Below are 21,174 nucleotides of genomic sequence, written 5' to 3'. Positions count from 1 at the left end.
AAAGTACTGCTCACTTACATAATGTTTTGGAATGGGAATGTGACATGCAAGTAAAATTACTGGCTCAATTAAAAGTGCAAAGTATTCTGATCTCAGCAGTGTATGTTCCTCTTGTTTTTGATAAAACACCACTATCTTGTTTGATTTAGTGCCTTCCTGATCCTTTTTCTTTTGTGCTTTATGGCATTTTTTTCTGCCAGATTATAATATAATTTATTAAAATACATATATAAAGAAAACAGACCCATGGTGCAGAGGTTGTTTTGGTTGAATGCTAATCACAAGGTAATATGATTGTTTTTGTATGTCATTATTCACATTTCATATGTGTTTGGTCTTATTTTTGTATTACCTTTTTGATGAAGAGATAGAAGATCTATTCATTAAAGCTTGGTAACCATGTGAGCTGCCAATGAGAGATGTGGCAGGTCTGTGAGGTCCCTAATAGGAAGCAAGAGAGGAAAATGTGCAGGTCACTTAGTAGTGATTCAGGGTTAGGTTGCAAGGGGTTAACTACTTTTCTTTGTTGAGCAATGATAAGTCTTGTAAGTCTTGCACTGTCCTCAAACTAGTTTAAACATATATATATATATAGAAAAATAGAAAGCACTCACTGCACTGTAGACAGCAATGTGAATCAAATAGAATTTTGATTCACATTGCTGTCTACAGTCCAGTGAGTGCTTTCTATTTTTCGTTTTCTACATACCTTGCTACAGCACCCTGGCAAGTTGTAGTGTGTTGGTGAGAGTGCATATACTACAATACATATTTATATATATATATATATATATATATATATAAATATATATATGATTTTTTTAAAATCTATATGAGTGGGTGTATGTGTGGTATGTGCATGAATGTGAGTGTATGTGTGGTATGTGCGTGCAGGCATGTGAGTGGGTGTATTTGTGGTGTGTGCGTGCAGGCATGTGAGTGGGTGTATGTGTGGTGTATGTGTGGTGTGTGCGTGGATGATTGTGTGTTTGTGGGCTGTAAAATAAAAATGGGATGGAGTGGGCTGTTTTGACTTAAAATGCCCAGGCCTATTTTTTATTCCAGTCCGGCTTTGCTGGTGGTAACATAAAAATTATCCATAGACTTTAATGGAGATAAATGTTTTTACCACCAGTTTCCTAACATTACCACCCCAATGGAAACTAGCCCCTACTGTACATAGTGGCTGCATAAAAGACTGGTTCCGGTAGAGAGCCTATTAAGTGCTGTGTACGTCACAGCATAGGATCTATGTAAGGGGCCTATCAACAACCCAACAGGAGGAGGCTAGGGGACTGGCTCCTGCAACACCTGTGGCACGCTGGTGACTAACTCTTTCACTGAGAGTGATTATGTCACTGCCCAATACTCCAATCTCCCCTCTGTATCTCATCAGCAGCTCTCTAAAGGTGGAAATGTACCTCAAATTGGTCTGAAGACCCCTCTCAATTAAGAATCTGAAGCACCTCAATTATTTACCTTCCTCCTATGCAGGCAAAAAAAAGACTAGAATACCAGGGTGGAGGGTAGGAATAAGTGCTCTTAGAGCTTTGGGAATCTTTGCCTCCTCTAAGTGGCCAGGAGTTGAATCCCAGGAGTTATGGCTTGTGGACTCTCACCACCTTATGAAAGAAATGGAACCAAGAATGTGTGTAATGGAGACTTCCAGTGGATAAGCACAATTCACAAGCGCCCTCTGTAGTGATGATGGTGGGTAGCGAACAGAGGGAACCATGCAAGCTTTTCTAAATCTGGTGTTTGTCCTCCACACATATTTATAAAATATTGTATTATTTGTGTGTTTAATATATATATATATATATATATATATATATATATATATACACACTTGTATGCAGCCCGTAATGCTTCTGCAATATTCATCTGTAATCCCCATGTGTTAAGAAATTGTACATTCATCCCCTATATTAGCATCTGCTGCCTCACAGATTACAACAAAAATATTAAAAAAATAGATATCTTTTATATAAAAGTTTGGCACCCTATTTTCAGTGCAATAAGGGATAAGTGTCAGCCACCTTCCCTAATAGTACTTCACTGAGGGTAGTATAACGCTACCCACCATTTTCATCTAAGCTTATCAACCAAGTGATTAGGAGTCCATTTTTTTTATGTTGCCAGATCACCGGCCTGCTAAAGGCAAAGAGGTATTCCTGAGACAATTGACATTTTTCTCAGCATTATCGTGTTAGGAAGTTGCCTATAGGAGGAGATGCTAGTAACCAGCAGCAATCCCCCCCTTCCTCTGATCTGAGTGAGCAAATAAACAAGATCCTTCCTGGGACACTCCCTGCACCACATTGAAAAAGTACGGGCTGTCATAGGACTGGTGGCCCCTCTCCTGGAGTCCTGTCTTTACCACCTAAAATAGAAGAAAAAACAGGTGGAGAAAACTGTAATGTATACAGGCACAGGCATGACTAAGAACCTATTGCAGGTTTGAACCCTGCCTGAAGAAAATAAAGGTCTTGTAAAAAAGATAATTGGTCGCTGGAAAATGTGATTGTTTGCAGTTCAGTGGAGACCTGGCTAGTCTCTTTTGTTGCTTCCCCCGTGGATAAAGATACAGGCATGTACAGCCATTAGAATGTGAAAAAGCATTAATAGGCAACCACAATGTAAAGCACGTACTTTGCATGCACACAATACACAGATCACATACACCCCAAATAAACATAATATACAGTACCCTGTATTGAGTAAAGTTTCTGAGTTGGCCACTTGCAGAATTCAGCAAGACAGCCTTTTCCATATTCATGGTCTCAGCTGGGCTACAAGATGGCGACTTGATCTTCCTGCTCTAGCTCCTTTAATACCCAAATGTGCTGTAATTCATTTAAACTGCCCTCAATCTTATCCAATATTCGGCCCAAGCAGGAGCCAGATTTGCTGCACAACATCCCAAGCTGTATGTGGTCTGGTTCTGTCTTAAACACTTCTTGCCTACTATAATTTACAAGTGGGATTTATCTCTCTCTGACAAACTACTGACAATAGAACAATTTTTAACATTATGAGGCCGATTTAACATGCGGCGCATGCAGCAGTTTAACATAAGTTAAGAAGCAGCGGTCGTATGACCTCTACTCCTTAACTCATCCGCCACCACTGAGAAGGCGGACAGCAATCATCCTGATCAGATACAGTAGGGATGATTGACACCCCCTGCTAGCGGCCGATTGGTTGCCAATGTGCAGGGGGTGGCATTGCACAAGCATTTAACTAGAAATGCTTGTGCAATGTTAAATGCCAACAGTGTATGCTGTCGGCATTTAGAGATGTCGGGCGGAAATTTGCTCATAAATATCAGTTTTTATGTCAGCTCTTTTCTTGCAATATTATTATCATGTGTTTCCTTTCCTATTAAGAGGCACAAGGCAGGCTGGGTAACTGATGGTGATAAATACACATTACACAATAGATAAGTAAGCACTTGTGTTTGTTTTGTTTACAAATCTAATATTTTATTTGTATATCAAGCTGTGAGAGCAACAAAGACTTTGCAAAAATTACAAAATAATTAGCTATTATTGGTGATTCGATAGCAAAGCTTCTTGTTGTAAGACAAATGGCTAGATTACGAGTTTTGCGTTATGAGGGGTGCGGTGCTAACTTGAACGTTATTGTCACTGCTCACTTCCCTACAGCGCTGGTATAACAGGTTTTTAAAAACCCGGCCTTAACAGGCAAGAAGTGAGCGTAGAGCAAAATTGAGCTCCATAACGCACTCCAATACCAGCGCTGCTGAAAGCTGCGGTGAGCTGGTTTTACGTGCTTGTGCACGATTTACCCATAGACATCAATGGGGAGAGCCGGCTGAAAAAAAGCCTAACACCTGCAATAAAGGAGCGTAAAGCTCCGTAACGCAGCCCCATTGAGTTTTATGGGGAAACAAAATTTATGTTTACACCTAACACCCTAACATGAACCCCGTGTCTAAACACCCCTAATCTTACACTTATTAACCCCTAATCTGCCACCCCCCGACATCGCCGACACCTACATTATACTTATTAACCACTAATCTGCTGCTCCGGACATTGCCGCCACTATAATAAACATATTAACCCCTAAACCGCCGCACTCCCGCATTTCAAACACTATTTAAATATTATTAACCCCTAATCTGCCACCCCTAACATCGCCGCCACCTACCTACATTTATTAACCCCTAATCCGCTGCCCCAATATACTAAATTTATTAACCCCTAAACCTAAGTCTAATCCTAACACCCCCTAACTTAAATATAATTAAAATAAATCTAAATAAAAATTACTATCATTACCTAAATAATTCCTATTTAAAACTAAATACTTACCTGTAAAATAAACCCTAAGATAGCGACAATATAACTAATAGTTACATTGTATCTAGCTTAGGGTTTATTTTTATTTTACAGGCAAGTTTGTATTTATTTTAACTAGGTAGAATAGTTACTAAATAGTTAACTAATTACTAACTACCTAGCTAAAATAAATACAAATGTACCTGTAAAATAAAACCTAACCTGAGTTACACTAACACCTAACCTTATACTACAATTAAATACATTACCTAAATTAAATACAATTACCTAAATTACAAAAAAAACAAAACACTAAATTACACAAAATAAAAAAAGAAATTATCAGATATTTAAACTAATTACACCTAATAGCCCTATTAAAATAAAAAAGCCCCCCCAAAATAAAAAACCCTAGCCTTTACTAAACTACCAATAGCCCTTAAAAGGGCCTTTTGCGGGGCATTGCCCCAAAGAAATCAGCTCTTTTACCTGTCAAAAAAAATACAAACAACCCACCAACAGTAAAACCCACCACCCACACAACCAACCCCCCAAATAAAATCCTAACTAAAAGAACCTAAGCTCCCCATTGCCATGAAAAGGGCATTTGTATGGGCAGAAGTGGTCCTCCAGACGGGCAGAAGTCTTCATCCAGACGGGATCTTCTATCCTCATCCATCCAGCGCGGATCGGCTCCATCTTCAAGACATCTGGCGCGGAGCATCCTCTTCTTTTGATGGCTAACAACGAATGAAGGTTCCTTTAAATGACGTCATCCAAGATGGCGTCCCTTGAATTCCAATTGGCTGATAGAATTCAAATCAGCCAATAGGATTTTTTCACCTTTAATTCCGATTGGCTGATAGAATTCTATCAGCCTATCAGAATTCAAGGGACGCCATCTTGGATGACGTCATTTAAAAAAACCTTAATTCGTCGTTAGCCATCTAAAGAAGAGGATGCTCCACCCCAGATGTCTTGAAGATGAAGCTGCTCCGCACCGAATGGATGAATATTGAAGATGCCGTCTGGATGAAGACTTCTGCCCGTCTGGAGGACCACTTCTGCCAGCTTAGATGAAGACTTCTCTCTGCTTCGTTGAGGACTTCTTGCCGCTTGGATGAAGACTTCTCCCGGCTTTGTTGAGGATGGATGTCCGGTCTTCAAAACTGTAAGTGGATCTTCGGGGGTTATTGTTAGGTTTTTTTAAGGGTTTATTGGGTGGGTTTTATTTTTAGGTTAGGGTTTGGGCACTTGAAAAAGAGCTAAATGCCCTTTTAAGGGCAATGCCCATCCAAATGCCCTTTTCAAGGCAATGGGGAGCTTAGGTTTTTTTAGTTAGGGTTTTATTTGGGGGATTGGTTGTGTGGGTGGTGGGTTTTACTGTCGGGGGGTTGTTTGCATTTTTTTTACAGGTAAAGAGCCGATTTCTTTGGGGCAATGCCCCGCAAAAGGCCCTTTTAAGGGCTATTGGTAGTTTAGTTTAGGATTTATTTATTTTGGCGGGCTTTTTTATTTTGATAGGGCTATTAGATTAGGTGTAATTAGTTTAAATATCTGATAATGTCTTTTTTATTTTGTGTAATTTAGTGTTTTGTTTTTGTAATTTAGGTAATTGTATTTAATTTAGGTAATTTATTTAATTGTAGTGTAAGGTTAGGTGTTAGTGTAAGACAGGTTAGGTTTTATTTTACAGGTAAATTTGTATTTATTTTAGCTAGGTAGTTAGTAAATAGTTAATAACTATTTACTAACTAGTATACCTAGTTAAAATAAATACAAACTTGCCTGTAAAATAAAAATAAACCCTAAGCTAGATACAATGTAACAGTTATTTCTCTTGTTAAGTGTATCCAGTCCACGGATCATCCATTACTTATGGGATATTAACTCCTCCCCAACAGGAAGTGCAAGAGGATTCACCCAGCAGAGCTGCTATATAGCTCCTCCCCTAACTGCCATTACCAGTCATTCTCTTGCACCCAACGAATAGATAGGATGTGTGAGAGGACTGTGGTGATTATACTTAGTTTCATACCTTCAATCAAAAGTTTGTTATTTTATAATAGCACCGGAGTGTGTTATTCCTTCTCTGGTAGAATTTGAAGAAGAATCTACCTGAGTTTTTCTATGATTTTAGCCGGAGTAGTTAAGATCATATTGCTGTTTCTCGGCCATCTGAGGAGAGGTAAACTTCAGATCAGGGGACAGCGGGCAGATTAATCTGCAAAGAGGTATGTAGCAGCTTATTATTTTCTGACAATGGAATTGATGAGAAAATTCTGCCATACCGATATAATGTAAACTCAGCCTTAAATGCAGTAGCAGCAACTGGTATCAGGCTGTCATGTATGTATATTTTACACTTCAGTATTCTGGGGAATGGCACTTCACTGGAATTATACTGTATGCATAAAACTTTAGCCTAATTTGCAGGGACTAGCAACAGGCTTTTTAATAACACTCAATTTATTAATGTTAAACGTTTTTTGCTGGCATGTAAAATCGTTTAATTTTCTGAGGTACTGGGTGAAAAAATGTTTTGGGCACTATTTTTTTCCACTTGGCAGTCGTTTTATTTAATTTATGACAGTTTACTGATCTCTCTCACTGTTAAAATTCAGTCAGAAGTTTATTGTCTTCCCTGCATGATCCGGTTCATCTCTACAGAACTCAGGGGTCTTCAAAACTTGTTTTGAGGGAGGTAATCACTCACAGCAGAGCTGTGAGATTGTAGTTGACTGTGATAAAAAAAAAACAAAAAAACGTTTATTTCTGTATTTTTTTTATTTTTTTTTTCTGCTATCAGGGTTAGTTATCCTTTGCTAATGGGAGCAATCCTTTGCTAAAATTGTGTTTTTTACAAAGATTTGATGCTATAACTTTTCAGTTTATTAATTTTCAACTGTCATAACTTTTTCTGTGCTTCTTATAGGCACAGTACGTTTTCATATTATAGTAAATTACTTGAAAAGTATTTCCAATTTGCTAGTTTATTTGCTAGTGTGTTAAACATGTCTGATTCAGAGGAAGATATCTGTGCTATATGTGCTAAAGCCAAAGTGGAGCCCAATAGAAATTTATGTACTAACTGTATTGATGCTACTTTAAATAAAAGTCAATCTGTACAAATTGAACATATTTCACCAAACAACGAGGGGAGAGTTATGCCGACTAACTCGCCTCACGTGTCAGTACCTGCATCTCCCGCTCGGGAGGTGCGTGATATTGTAGCGCCAAGTACATCTGGGCGGCCATTACAAATCACATTACAGGATATGGCTACTGTTATGACTGAAGTTTTGGCTTAATTACCAGAACTAAGAGGTAAGCGTGATCACTCTGGGGTGAGAACAGAGTGCGCTGATAATATTAGGGCCATGTCAGACACTGCGTCACAATTTGCAGAACATGAGGACGGAGAGCTTCATTCTGCGGGTGACGGTTCTGATCCAAACAAACTGGATTCAGATATTTCAAATTTTAAATTTAAGCTGGAAAACCTCCGTGTATTACTAGGGGAGGTGTTAGCGGCTCTGAATGATTGTAACACAGTTGCAATACCAGAGAAAATGTGTAGGTTGGATAAATATTTTGCGGTACCGGCGAGTACTGACGTTTTTCCTATACCTAAGAGACTTACTGAAATTGTTACTAAGGAGTGGGATAGACCCGGTGTGCCGTTCTCACCCCCTCCGATATTTAGAAAGATGTTTCCAATAGACGCCACCACACTGGACTTATGGCAAACGGTCCCTAAGGTGGAGGGAGCAGTTTCTACTTTAGCTAAGCGTACCACTATCCCGGTGGAGGATAGCTGTGCCTTTTCAGATCCAATGGATAAAAAGTTAGAGGGTTACCTTAAGAAAATGTTTGTTCAACAAGGTTTTATATTGCAACCTCTTGCATGCATTGCGCCTGTCACGGCTGCAGCAGCATTTTGGTTTGAGTCTCTGGAAGAGACACTTGAATCAGCTCCATTAGATGAGATTACACACAAGCTTAAAGCCCTTAAGTTAGCTAACTCATTTATTTCAGATGCCGTAGTACATTTAACTAAACTTACGGCTAAGAATTCCGGATTCGCCATTCAGGCACGCAGAGCACTGTGGCTAAAATCCTGGTCAGCTGACGTTACTTCTAAATCTAAATTGCTTAATATACCTTTCAAAGGGCAGACCTTATTCGGGCCCGGGTTGAAAGAAATTATCGCTGACATTACAGGAGGTAAAGGCCATGCCCTGCCTCAAGACAGAGCCAAACCTAAGGCTAGACAGTCTAATTTTCGTTCCTTTCGTAATTTCAAAGCAGGAGCAGCATCAACTTCCTCTGCACCAAAACAGGAAGGAGCTGTTGCTCGCTACAGACAAGGCTGGAGACCTAACCAGTCCTGGAACAAGGGCAAGCAGGCCAGGAAACCTGCTGCTGCCCCTAAGACAGCATGAATCGAGGGCCCCCGATCCGGGAACGGATCTAGTGGGGGGCAGACTTTCTCTCTTCGCCCAGGCTTGGGCAAGAGATGTCCAGGATCCCTGGGCGTTAGAGATCATATCTCAGGGATACCTTCTAGACTTCAAATTCTCTCCCCCAAGAGGGAGATTTCATCTGTCAAGGTTGTCAACAAACCAAATAAAGAAAGAGGCGTTTCTACGCTGCGTACAAGATCTTTTATTAATGGGAGTGATCCATCCGGTTCCGCGGTCGGAACAAGGACAAGGGTTTTACTCAAATCTGTTTGTGGTTCCCAAAAAAGAGGGAACTTTCAGGCCAATCTTGGATTTAAAGATCCTAAACAAATTCCTAAGAGTTCCATCGTTCAAAATGGAAACTATTCGGACAATTTTACCCATGATCCAAAAGGGTCAGTACATGACCACAGTGGATTTAAAGGATGCTTACCTTCACATACCGATTCACAAAGATCATTACCGGTATCTAAGGTTTGCCTTTCTAGACAGGCATTACCAGTTTGTAGCTCTTCCATTCGGATTGGCTACGGCTCCGAGAATCTTCACAAAGGTTCTGTGTGCTCTTCTGGCGGTACTAAGACCACGAGGAATTGCGGTAGCTCCGTACCTAGACGACATTCTGATACAAGCTTCAAGCTTTCAAACTGCCAAGTCTCATACAGAGTTAGTACTGGCATTTCTAAGGTCGCATGGATGGAAGGTGAACGAAAAGAAGAGTTCTCTCTTTCCACTCACAAGAGTTCCCTTCTTGGGGACTCTTATAGATTCTGTAGAAATGAAGATTTACCTGACAGAAGACAGGTTAACAAAGCTTCAAAATGCATGCCGTGTCCTTCATTCCATTCAACACCCGTCAGTAGCTCAATGCATGGAGGTGATCGGCTTAATGGTAGCAGCAATGGACATAGTACCCTTTGCACGTCTACATCTCAGACCGCTGCAATTGTGCATGCTAAGTCAGTGGAATGGGGATTACTCAGACTTGTCCCCTACTCTGAATCTGGATCAAGAGACCAGAAATTCTCTTCTATGGTGGCTTTCTCGGCCACATCTGTCCAGGGGGATGCCATTCAGCAGGCCGGACTGGACAATTGTAACAACAGACGCCAGCCTACTAGGTTGGGGCGCTGTCTGGAATTCTCTGAAGGCTCAGGGACAATGGAATCAGGAGGAGAGTCTCCTACCAATAAACATTCTGGAATTGAGAGCAGTTCTCAATGCCCTTCTGGCTTGGCCCCAGTTAACAACTCGGGGGTTCATCAGGTTTCAGTCGGACAACATCACGACTGTAGCTTACATCAACCATCAGGGAGGGACAAGAAGCTCCCTAGCAATGATGGAAGTATCAAAGATAATTCGCTGGGCAGAGTCTCACTCTTGCCACCTGTCAGCAATCCACATCCCGGGAGTGGAGAACTGGGAGGCGGATTTCTTAAGTCGTCAGACTTTTCATCCGGGGGAGTGGGAACTTCATCCGGAGGTCTTTGCCCAAATACTTCGACGTTGAGGCAAACCAGAGATAGATCTCATGGCGTCTCGACAGAACGCCAAGCTTCCTCGTTACGGGTCCAGATCCAGGGATCCGGGAGCGGTTCTGATAGATGCTTTGACAGCACCTTGGACCTTCGGGATGGCTTATGTGTTTCCACCCTTCCCGATGCTTCCTCGATTGATTGCCAGAATCAAACAGGAGAGAGCATCAGTGATTCTAATAACGCCTGCATGGCCACGCAGGACTTGGTATGCAGATCTAGTGGACATGTCATCCTGTCCACCTTGGTCGCTACCTCTGAAACAGGACCTTCTGATCCAGGGTCCCTTCAAACATCAAAATCTAATTTCTCTGAAGCTGACTGCTTGGAAATTGAACGCTTGATTTTATCAAAACATGGTTTTTCTGAGTCAGTTATTGATACCTTAATACAGGCTAGGAAGCCTGTTACCAGAAAGATTTACCATAAGATATGGCGCAAATACTTATATTGGTGCGAATCCAAGAGTTACTCATGGAGTAAGGTTAGGATTCCGAGGATATTGTCTTTTCTACAAGAAGGTTTAGAAAAGGGTTTATCCGCTAGTTCCTTAAAGGGACAGATTTCAGCTCTGTCCATTCTTTTACACAAACGTCTGTCAGAAGTTCCGGACGTTCAAGCTTTTTGTCAGGCTTTAGCTAGGATCAAGCCTGTGTTTAAAACTGTTGCTCCACCATGGAGTTTGAACTTAGTTCTTAATGTTTTACAGGGGGTTCCGTTTGAACCCCTTCATTCCATTGATATCAAGTTGTTATCTTGGAAAGTTCTGTTTTTAATGGCGATTTCCTCGGCTCGAAGAGTCTCTGAGTTATCTGCCTTACATTGTGATTCTCCTTATCTGATTTTTCATTCAGACAAGGTAGTTCTGCGTACTAAACCTGGGTTCCTACCTAAGGTGGTCACTAACAGGAATATCAATCAAGAGATTGTGGTTACATCTTTGTGTCCTAATCCTTCTTCGAAAAAGGAACGTCTGCTACACAATCTAGATGTAGTCCGTGCCCTGAAATTTTATCTACAGGCAACTAAGGATTTTCGACAAACGTCTTCCCTGTTTGTCGTTTATTCTGGTCAGAGGAGAGGTCAAAAAGCTTCGGCTACCTCTCTCTCCTTTTGGCTTCGTAGCATAATACGGTTAGCCTATGAGACTGCTGGACAGCAGCCTCCTGAAAGAATTACAGCACATTCTACTAGAGCTGTGGCTTCCACTTGGGCCTTTAAGAATGAGGCTTCTGTTGAACAGATTTGCAAGGCTGCAACTTGGTCTTCTCTTCATACTTTTTCCAAATTTTACAAATTTGACACTTTTGCTTCTTCGGAGGCTGTTTTTGGGAGAAAGGTTCTTCAGGCAGTGGTTCCTTCCGTATAAAGAGCCTGCCTGTCCCTCCCGTCATCCGTGTACTTTAGCTTTGGTATTGGTATCCCATAAGTAATGGATGATCCGTGGACTGGATACACTTAACAAGAGAAAACATAATTTATGCTTACCTGATAAATTTATTTCTCTTGTAGTGTATCCAGTCCACGGCCCGCCCTGTCACTTTAAGGCAGGTAATTTTTCCATTAAACTACAGTCACCACTGTACCCTATGGTTTTCCTTTCTCTGCATGTTTTCGGTCGAATGACTGGTAATGGCAGTTAGGGGAGGAGCTATATAGCAGCTCTGCTGGGTGAATCCTCTTGCACTTCCTGTTGGGGAGGAGTTAATATCCCATAAGTAATGGATGATCCGTGGACTGGATACACTACAAGAGAAATAAATTTATCAGGTAAGCATAAATTATGTTTTTTTAGCTAGCTTAGGGTTTATTTTATAGGTATGTATTTAGTTTTAAATAGGAATTATTTAGGTAATTATAGTAGGTTTCATTTTGATTTCTTTTAATTATATTTAAGTTAGGGGGTGTTAGGGTTAGACTTAGGTCTAGGGGTTAATAACTTTAGTATAGTGGCGGCGACGTTGGGGACGGCAGATTAGGGGTTAATAACTGTAATGTAGGTTTCGGCGATGTTAGGGACAGCAGATTAGGGGTTAATAATATTTAACTAGTGTTTGCGAGGCGGTAGTGCGGCGGTTTAGAAGTTAATATGTTTATTCTAGTGGCGGCGATGTCCAGAGCGGCAGATTAGGGGTTATTATATTTATTTTAGTGTTTGCTATGCGGGAGGGCCTCGGTTTAGGGGTTAATAGGTAGTTTATGGGTGTTTAGTGTACTTTTAAGCACTTTAGTTATGAGTTTTATGCTACAGCTTTGTAGCGCAAAACTCATAACTACTGACTTTCAGTTTACGGTATTGATCTTGAAGTTTTAGGGTGTACCGCTCACTTTTTGGCCTCCCAGGCAGACGTAATACCGGCGCTATGGAAGTCCCATTGAAAAAAGACTTTACGCAAAATGCGTAAGTTAATTTGCGTTAAGGCCAAAAAAGTGTGCGGTGCCCCTAAACCTGCAAGACTCGTAATACCAGCGGTAGTGAAAAATCAGAGTTATGAGCCTTAACGCTGCTTTTTCACTCATACCGCGAAACTCATAATCTAGCCGAAAGATTCTTAACCAGGTGTAACAGTCAGCATCTGAGGATGCTACTGAAAATTTGGGCTGGTATTACATTAATAGGATAAAGTAGATATTCAGTAAGTATAAAACTGTGTGAATCACTTCCCTTAAAAGAGATCACTGCCTGCCCCGGTCCTCCTTAACCGTATGTTCAAAGATAGTGTAGGTATAGGTCTGGCGGTACTGTGCCCCTACAGGAGCCTGGCTGAATATTTATCCTTCTTGCTTTTAAATAAATAATTTTTTTGCGGTCTTTCTGGTGATTCCCGAAATAAAAGCAGATTTTCGTTTTGAATCCTGTATCTTTAATTGGTTCTATACATTGTGTAACTTTACTACACTATTTTGGATTATTATCTTTTGGAGGTTGAAGTGATTGATGTGACCAGAAAAGAAAAAAGGATAAATATTCATTTCAGCCAGGCTCCCGAAGGGACACAGCGCCGCCAGACCTATATCTATCCTTACATTAATAGGAGCCAAAGGGGCTGATTTATCAAGTGTCTTGCGGACATGATCCACTGTAGTGAATCATGTCCGACAGACATCAGTAAATGCAGACAGCATACGCTGTCGGCATTTATCATTGCACAAGCAATGTCAATCAACCCAGTCATATGAGATCGGGCGGATTGATGTCCGCCGCCTCAGAGGAGGCGTACGAGTTAAGGAGCAGCAGTCTTAAGACTGCTGCTTGTTAACTCCTGTTTCCGGCGAGCCTGAAGGTTCGTGCGGAAACAAGGGTATACGGCCCCATTCGGGGCAAGATAAATCGGCCCCTTAGAGTTCAGCTTACAGGTGAACTAGTGTGTTACATAAATTTCTCAAATACATGAAAAACTTGTGAACAACAGCTCTAAAGAGCTTTCTTTTTAGATACTAGATACCACTAACTCTTAAAGGGATATGAAACACAAGTTATTTATTTGATGATTCTGATAGAGCATGCCATTTTAAGCAACTTTCTAATTTACTCCTATTATCAATTTTTCTATGTTCTCTTGGTATCTTTATTTGAAAGGCAGGAATGTAAGCTTAGGAGTTCAGGGCCTGGATAATGCTTGCTGATTGGAGGCTAAATGCAGCCATCAATCAGCATGTGTGCTATAATGTATTACCCCAAAGAAGTCAATGAAGCAAAAAAAGTGCAACACCCAACTTGCGCGCATATTCTCAAGTGCACTAGGCTGACATGAAAATATGAATATTTCACATTCCAATGTTCTTCACATAGCAGAATATGTTCTATTTATTCATAAATACATATTTCTACATTTATCTGATGGTATTTTGGTACAATATATATATATGATATAGATTGGGGTTTGAGAAAAGCGCCTCCACAGAAATCTAATCCCACATTCCCTGTATATGTTAGTATACAAAAAAGTGTGTCAAAAAATGATGGTAGTAAATGTGATCGTTTGTTGAAGATCACATAAAAGAAAAAATATACATATATTCAAATAATATTTATAAATGAACTATGATCAAAAAATTGTTATTAATTGTAAATATATATATACACTCAGTTATATGTAATTACATATGTTCCATACATAAAAATGCAGATATATAATAAAGTAGTAAAGGCAGTCCAATCACAGGTTATGTGGATGTAGAAGTACTAAAAGTGAGAAAACGCTTATCACACTTTATATCCAGTAGGTATTGCACTTACTAGAACAAACCTCAATCATATGAGGTAAGTTGCCGCCTCTTGTAAGTGAGAAACTTCCGGAACTCAGTAGTGTTGATAAATGCTTGGCCGTCTGTGTCTTGCCTTCTCCTCTGAGTATGGATTCAGTGTTCTGATGTGTGCTGATGATAGATATTCTCTAAGATCCTCGCAGAGTTATGCAAAATGAGAGGCAGAAGAAAAATACATAGCTTAAAATCGTTTTATTAAGTTAAAAACTATCGTTAAAATAGACAAATGGCCACTCACATAATGAATCCTCAAACATATGAGGTATGTAAAAAACACTCAATATTAGCCAGTGGTTCTCAACTTCGTGGATATGAACTGCAAGCGCTGTTTTCTTAAATTTCAACAGAGAAATTTCTTTCATGCACAGTTTCAATAGTGTCCGTTTTAAACACAAGCCAAAAGAATGTTTGTAAAACCAGTATATAAATTGCATATAGCACCAGAGTAATCAAACAAACTCTTACAAATGGAGTATTAAAAGGTCCCTTACGCGTTTCAAAGCTTCGTGTATTGCTTCTTCCTCAGAGGATGAAATTTAAGAAAACAGCGCTTGCAGTTCATATCCACGAAGTTGAGAACCACTGGCTAATATTGAGTGTTTTTTACATACCTCATATGTTTGAGGATTCATTATGTGAGTGGCCATTTGTCTATTTTAACTATAGTTTTTAACTTAATAAAACGATTTTAAGCTATGTATTTTTCTTCTGCCTCTCATTTTGCATAACTCTGCGAGGATCTTGGAGAATATCTATCATCAGCACACATCAGAACACTGAATCCATACTCAGAGGAGAAGGCAAGACACAGACGGCCAAGCATTTATCAACACTTCTGAGTTCCGGAAGTTTCTCACTTACAAGAGGCGGCAACTTACCTCATATGATTGAGGTTTGTTCTAGTAAGTGCAATACCTACTGGATATAAAATGTGATAAGCGTTTTCTCACTTTTAGTACTTCTACATCCACATAACCTGTGATTGGACTGCCTTTACTACTTTATTATATATCTGCATTTTTATGTATGGAACATATGTAATTACATATAACTGAGTGTATATATATATATATATACAGGGAGTGCAGAATTATTAGGCAAGTTGTATTTTTGAGGATTAATTTTATTATTGAACAACAACCATGTTCTCAATGAAACCAAAAAACTCATTAATATCAAAGCTGAATAGTTTTGGAAGTAGTTTTTAGTTTGTTTTTAGTTATAGCTATTTTAGGGGGATATCTGTGTGTGCAGGTGACTATTACTGTGCATAATTATTAGGCAACTTAACAAAAAACAAATATATACCCATTTCAATTATTTATTTTTACCATTGAAACCAATATAACATCTCAACATTCACAAATATACATTTCTGACATTCAAAAACAAAACAAAAACAAATCAGTGACCAATATAGCCACCTTTCTTTGCAAGGACACTCAAAAGCCTTCCATCCATGGATTCTGTCAGTGTTTTGATCTGTTCACCATCAACATTGCGTGCAGCAGCAACCACAGCCTCCCAGACACTGTTCAGAGAGGTGTACTGTTTTCCCTCCTTGTAAATCTCACATTTGATGATGGACCACAGGTTCTCAATGGGGTTCAGATCAGGTGAACAAGGAGGCCATGTCATTAGATTTTCTTCTTTTATACCCTTTCTTGCCAGCCACGCTGTGGAGTACTTGGACGCGTGTGATGGAGCATTGTCCTGCATGAAAATCATGTTTTTCTTGAAGGATGCAGACTTCTTCCTGTACCACTGCTTGAAGAAGGTGTCTTCCAGAAACTGGCAGTAGGACTGGGAGTTGAGCTTGACTCCATCCTCAACCCGAAAAGGCCCCACAAGCTCATCTTTGATGATACCAGCCCAAACCAGTACTCCACCTCCACCTTGCTGGCGTCTGAGTCGGACTGGAGCTCTCTGCCCTTTACCAATCCAGCCACGGGCCCATCCATCTGGCCCATCAAGACTCACTCTCATTTCATCAGTCCATAAAACCTTAGAAAAATCAGTCTTGAGATATTTCTTGGCCCAGTCTTGACGTTTCAGCTTGTGTGTCTTGTTCAGTGGTGGTCGTCTTTCAGCCTTTCTTACCTTGGCCATGTCTCTGAGTATTGCACACCTTGTGCTTTTGGGCACTCCAGTGATGTTGCAGCTCTGAAATATGGCCAAACTGGTGGCAAGTGGCATCTTGGCAGCTGCATGCTTGACTTTTCTCAGTTCATGGGCAGTTATTTTGCGCCTTGGTTTTTCCACACGCTTCTTGCGACCCTGTTGACTATTTTGAATGAAACGCTTGATTGTTCGATGATCACGCTTCAGAAGCTTTGCAATTTCAAGAGTGCTGCATCCCTCTGCAAGATATCTCACTATTTTTGACTTTTCTGAGCCTGTCAAGTCCTTCTTTTGACCCATGCCAAAGGAAAGGAAGTTGCCTAATAATTATGCACACCTGATATAGGGTGTTGATGTCATTAGACCACACCCCTTCTCATTACAGAGATGCACATCACCTAATATGCTTAATTGGTAGTAGGCTTTCGAGCCTATACAGCTTGGAGTAAGACAACATGCATAAAGAGGATGATGTGGTCAAAATACTCATTTGCCTAATAATTCTGCACACAGTGTATATATATATATATATATATATATTTACAATTAATAACAATTTTTTGATCATAGTTCATTTATAAATATTATTTGAATATATGTATATTTTTTCTTTTATGTGATCTTCAACAAACGATCACATTTACTACCATCATTTTTTGACACACTTTTTTGTATACTAACATATACAGGGAATGTGGGATTAGATTTCTGTGGAGGCGCTTTTCTCAAACCCCAATCTATATCACTTTCTCACTGGAGGGATACCCCTACCCTTCATTTGGATAGGATATCCTCTCTTTCTCTGAGATTTTTAGCAGCCACCACAGGATCCGCTACCTACCCTGTAACTGATCTCATTATCAGCGCTAACTAGGTTTTGTAGGGTCTAGCCCATACAAACCACTCACTCTCCCATATATATATATATATATATATATATATATATATATATACACATATATATACATATATATACACATACATGTTTATATATAGATATATATAGGAATATATATTAAGAATATATAAAACATATTCTGCTATGTGCAGAATACTGGAATGTGAAATATTTACAGTAAATACACAGTATAACACTTTATTAAAAATGAATATTGCATAAATACGCTTTCATCTACTTAAAGGGACAGTCAACACCAGAATTTTTGTTGTTTAAAAAGAAAGATAATCCCTTTATTACCCATTCCCCAGTTTTGCATAACCAACACAGTTATAATAATATACATTTTACCTCTGTAATTATCTTGTATTTAAGCTTCTGCTGACTGCCTCCTTATTTCAGTTCTTTTGACAGACATGCAGTTTAGCCAATCAGTGCTCACTCCTAGGTCACTTTACGTGCATGAGCTCAATGTTATCTATATGAAACATGTGAACTAATGCCCTCTAGTGGTCAAAATCTATTCAGATTAGAGGCAGTCTTCAAGGTCTAAGAAATTAGCATATGAACCTCCTAGTTTTAGCATTCAACTAACAATACCAAGAGAACAAAGCAACATTGGTGGTTTTTTGGACTTGACTGTCCCTTTAACTACAAAGGGCTCCAGTGCACATATATATACATACATAACACACAATGAGAATCCGCCCTCCATAAGCCAACCACCTGAAGGTTCAGGAAACCAGCCAGGATTTTTTCAAAAACAGGGGTCAAAATTTATTGACATTTCGGGGAGTAAACCTCCCCTTCCTCAGAACATAAAGTGTACAAGCACACTGCACCTTAAATAAACAAGCAAATACAAACACACCTCCCACTTCCTGTTCAGAAAGAGCGCCAAAAACACACTACTTCCGGCTTAACATGTATGACCCGGAAGTGCTTAATCAAATTATTCCAGTGTACATATCATAGTAACAATAGTGCCATAAAAATAATAAAAATAAATACCCACACATTGTGTACACATTCAGTGTCTCTTCATTGTATCCTTATCATATTATAACATTCTCATCACATATAAACATTGTGAACCATAGTGTACATCATAACGATGTGTGTTTATCCACACCCGGAAGTTACACAACCACTTCCGGTATGCCATGACTAACATTCTCTGTGCCTTACTTCTAATTAGCATGTTAAGCAAATGTGGTGCCTTACTGTGATCTAATCTATGTGTCAATAGGTCATGATTCTCGTAATAGACCACGCTCGCATCGTTGATGCCTACCTCCGTGTTCTCCTATGCTTACGTGTCCTGTGACCGCTACCGGAAGTTACATCACTTCCTGTTCTGGTCATTACGCATCGCTCGTGTTACAATGTTAAGCATGTCATGTAGTGTTAATTAGATATATCATAGCCTGAACAGGTACCTTACATTTCACTCTTACAAACAGGGTGTTAAACTGTAACCATAGTGATAAAACAAAAAGGCAATCTATGCATAGGAACCTTAGTCAGCCCCATACCATGTGAAATAAATATTCACTATGAGCTATTACACATCTCCCTGTGTCCCAATGACACACTGTGTACATATTTCTCTACCTTAGTCTACATAATGCACTTAATTATTGGTTCACACCTATAGTTACATGTGTTTACCAGACATATATTTGATAACCATATGTTTCATATTTACTTTGTTTCCATACATCCGAATGCCCTTATACCTTAATACCACTGTAATGCACTGTTGCTAGAGATGAGAAAACCCAGGCTGTCTCCATGCGTATAATTAACAACTGCCACCCTTCATGCAGGTCTCAGGCAGAAAGACAAAGGGGAACGGCATGAGCCACAATGTGATCCCTGTCGTCCCCCACTCGCACCTCAATCCACTCCAGCACACTACCCCACCCTCCGGTAGGAGAGTGTGCACGGTGGTCCCCGTACACAACCTACAGGTGACAACAATCACCAACACAAACAGAGAACATCAGCCCTCTCACTCTCACAAACACCATCATATTATATCAGAGCACCATAATCTGGTGGAGAGTTCAGTCCTTTCAGATGTAAAGTCCCCAATCGGAACATCCACTGAGCCTCCCGTCTCAGCAGTAATTTGTTTCTGTCACCTCCTCTCATTGGTTTGGGGATGTGGTTGATCAAGATCTAGCTATTGAATGTTTCGCTGTTAACCAGTGGTGTGCCACCGGTTGATCCGCTTCTCCTTTATTTAGAGCTGCTCTGATGACTGAACAATGGTTTGCCATCCTCTCCCGTATGGTTCCTTGGGTCTTTCCCACATAATGTAGTCCACAAGGGCAGATGATCAAGTAAACCACGAACGTCTTGGTACAAGTTATGGGGAAGTTGATTGTATATACTTTATTTCCATGTGGATGGTTACATTTCTTGTTTGCTATTATAGCACTACATGTGGTGCAATTCGGGAATCGGTAACAGCCCTTCTTGGTGAAAAAACGATCTCTGTCAGTGTAGCTTTTTATCGGATCTGAAATGACCAAAAGATCCCTTAGATTCGTGTTTCGTCTGTATCCAACCAGTGGACGTGCATTATGTACAAACTTCAGTTTCGGGTCTGAGAGCATGATGTGCCAGTTCTCTCTCAGTGTCTGTCCAACTTTAGAGGTGTTGGGGGCAAAGGTGGTTGTAAAGATGATTTAAGTTACAGGGTCCTGTAGTTTTCCATCTTTCTTTAAGAGTGATTCCTGCATCATGTTCTGTGTCTGTGTCTTGACTTCATCAAGGGTACCAGCCAGATACCCCCTTTGGGCAAATCTATGTTGCATCTCAAGTACTGTGACTCCCCCTTCTCTCTATTAGAATTGTTCCTAATAGCCCTAATATACTGGGACTTGATGATACCTCTCAACAATGAGGGGGGATGACAACTATGAGCCATTAACAAAGAATTGCGCTCAGTCGGCTTTGAATACAGTGATGTCTGCAATCCCAACACATCTTTGGTGATCAAAAGATCCAAAAACTCTATTTGCTGATCACTACATCTTAAACCTAACTGTTGTGTCTGTGTTGTTAAATATGTGGTAGCACTGTTGCAGACTGTCCGTCTAAGTTTAAGAAATAATTTTTTCTCCAAATAGCAGGCACGGCGATGGGGGTCAAACATGGCCCCATCGTATGCCAATCTATTTATGGCAGGCTTTGAGAATCACCATTTGTGGAGCATCGATGTACCTCAGATAATTTTTTATAAGAGGTACATTGATGACATTTTTCTGATTTGGAGAGGGGACACGGACAGTCTGCAACAGTGGTACCACAGATTTAACAACACAGACACAACAGTTAGATTTAAGATGACGAGTAGTGATCAGCAAATAGAGTTTTTGGACCCTGTAACTAAAATCATCTTTACAACCACCTTTGCCCCCAACACCTCTAAAGTTGGACAGACACTGAGAGAGAACTGGCACATCATGCTCTCAGACCCGAAACTGAAGTTTGTACATAATGCACGTCCGCTGGTTGGGTACAGACGAAACACAAATCTAAGGGATCTTTTGGTCATTTCGGATCCG

At 40.1% G+C, this 21,174-nt stretch overlaps 1 protein-coding gene across 1 annotated transcript in view; it reads right to left on the bottom strand.

Annotated features, from left to right (window-relative positions):
- Nucleotides 1-2,113: 2,113 nt before the first annotated feature.
- GGT5 (gamma-glutamyltransferase 5) overlaps nt 2,114-21,174 on the bottom strand; it is a 134,627-nt gene continuing 115,566 nt past the window's right edge. The window contains 1 exon segment of the mRNA XM_053699795.1: nt 2,114-2,383. Coding sequence (XP_053555770.1) covers nt 2,237-2,383 — 147 coding nt within the window. The 3' untranslated portion in view covers nt 2,114-2,236.

This window comes from Bombina bombina, chromosome 2 (genome assembly GCF_027579735.1).
Source record: "Bombina bombina isolate aBomBom1 chromosome 2, aBomBom1.pri, whole genome shotgun sequence".
Classification (NCBI taxonomy): domain Eukaryota; kingdom Metazoa; phylum Chordata; class Amphibia; order Anura; family Bombinatoridae; genus Bombina; species Bombina bombina.
Note: the sequence above shows the minus strand (reverse complement) of the source record. Positions and strands in the feature narration are given on the sequence as shown.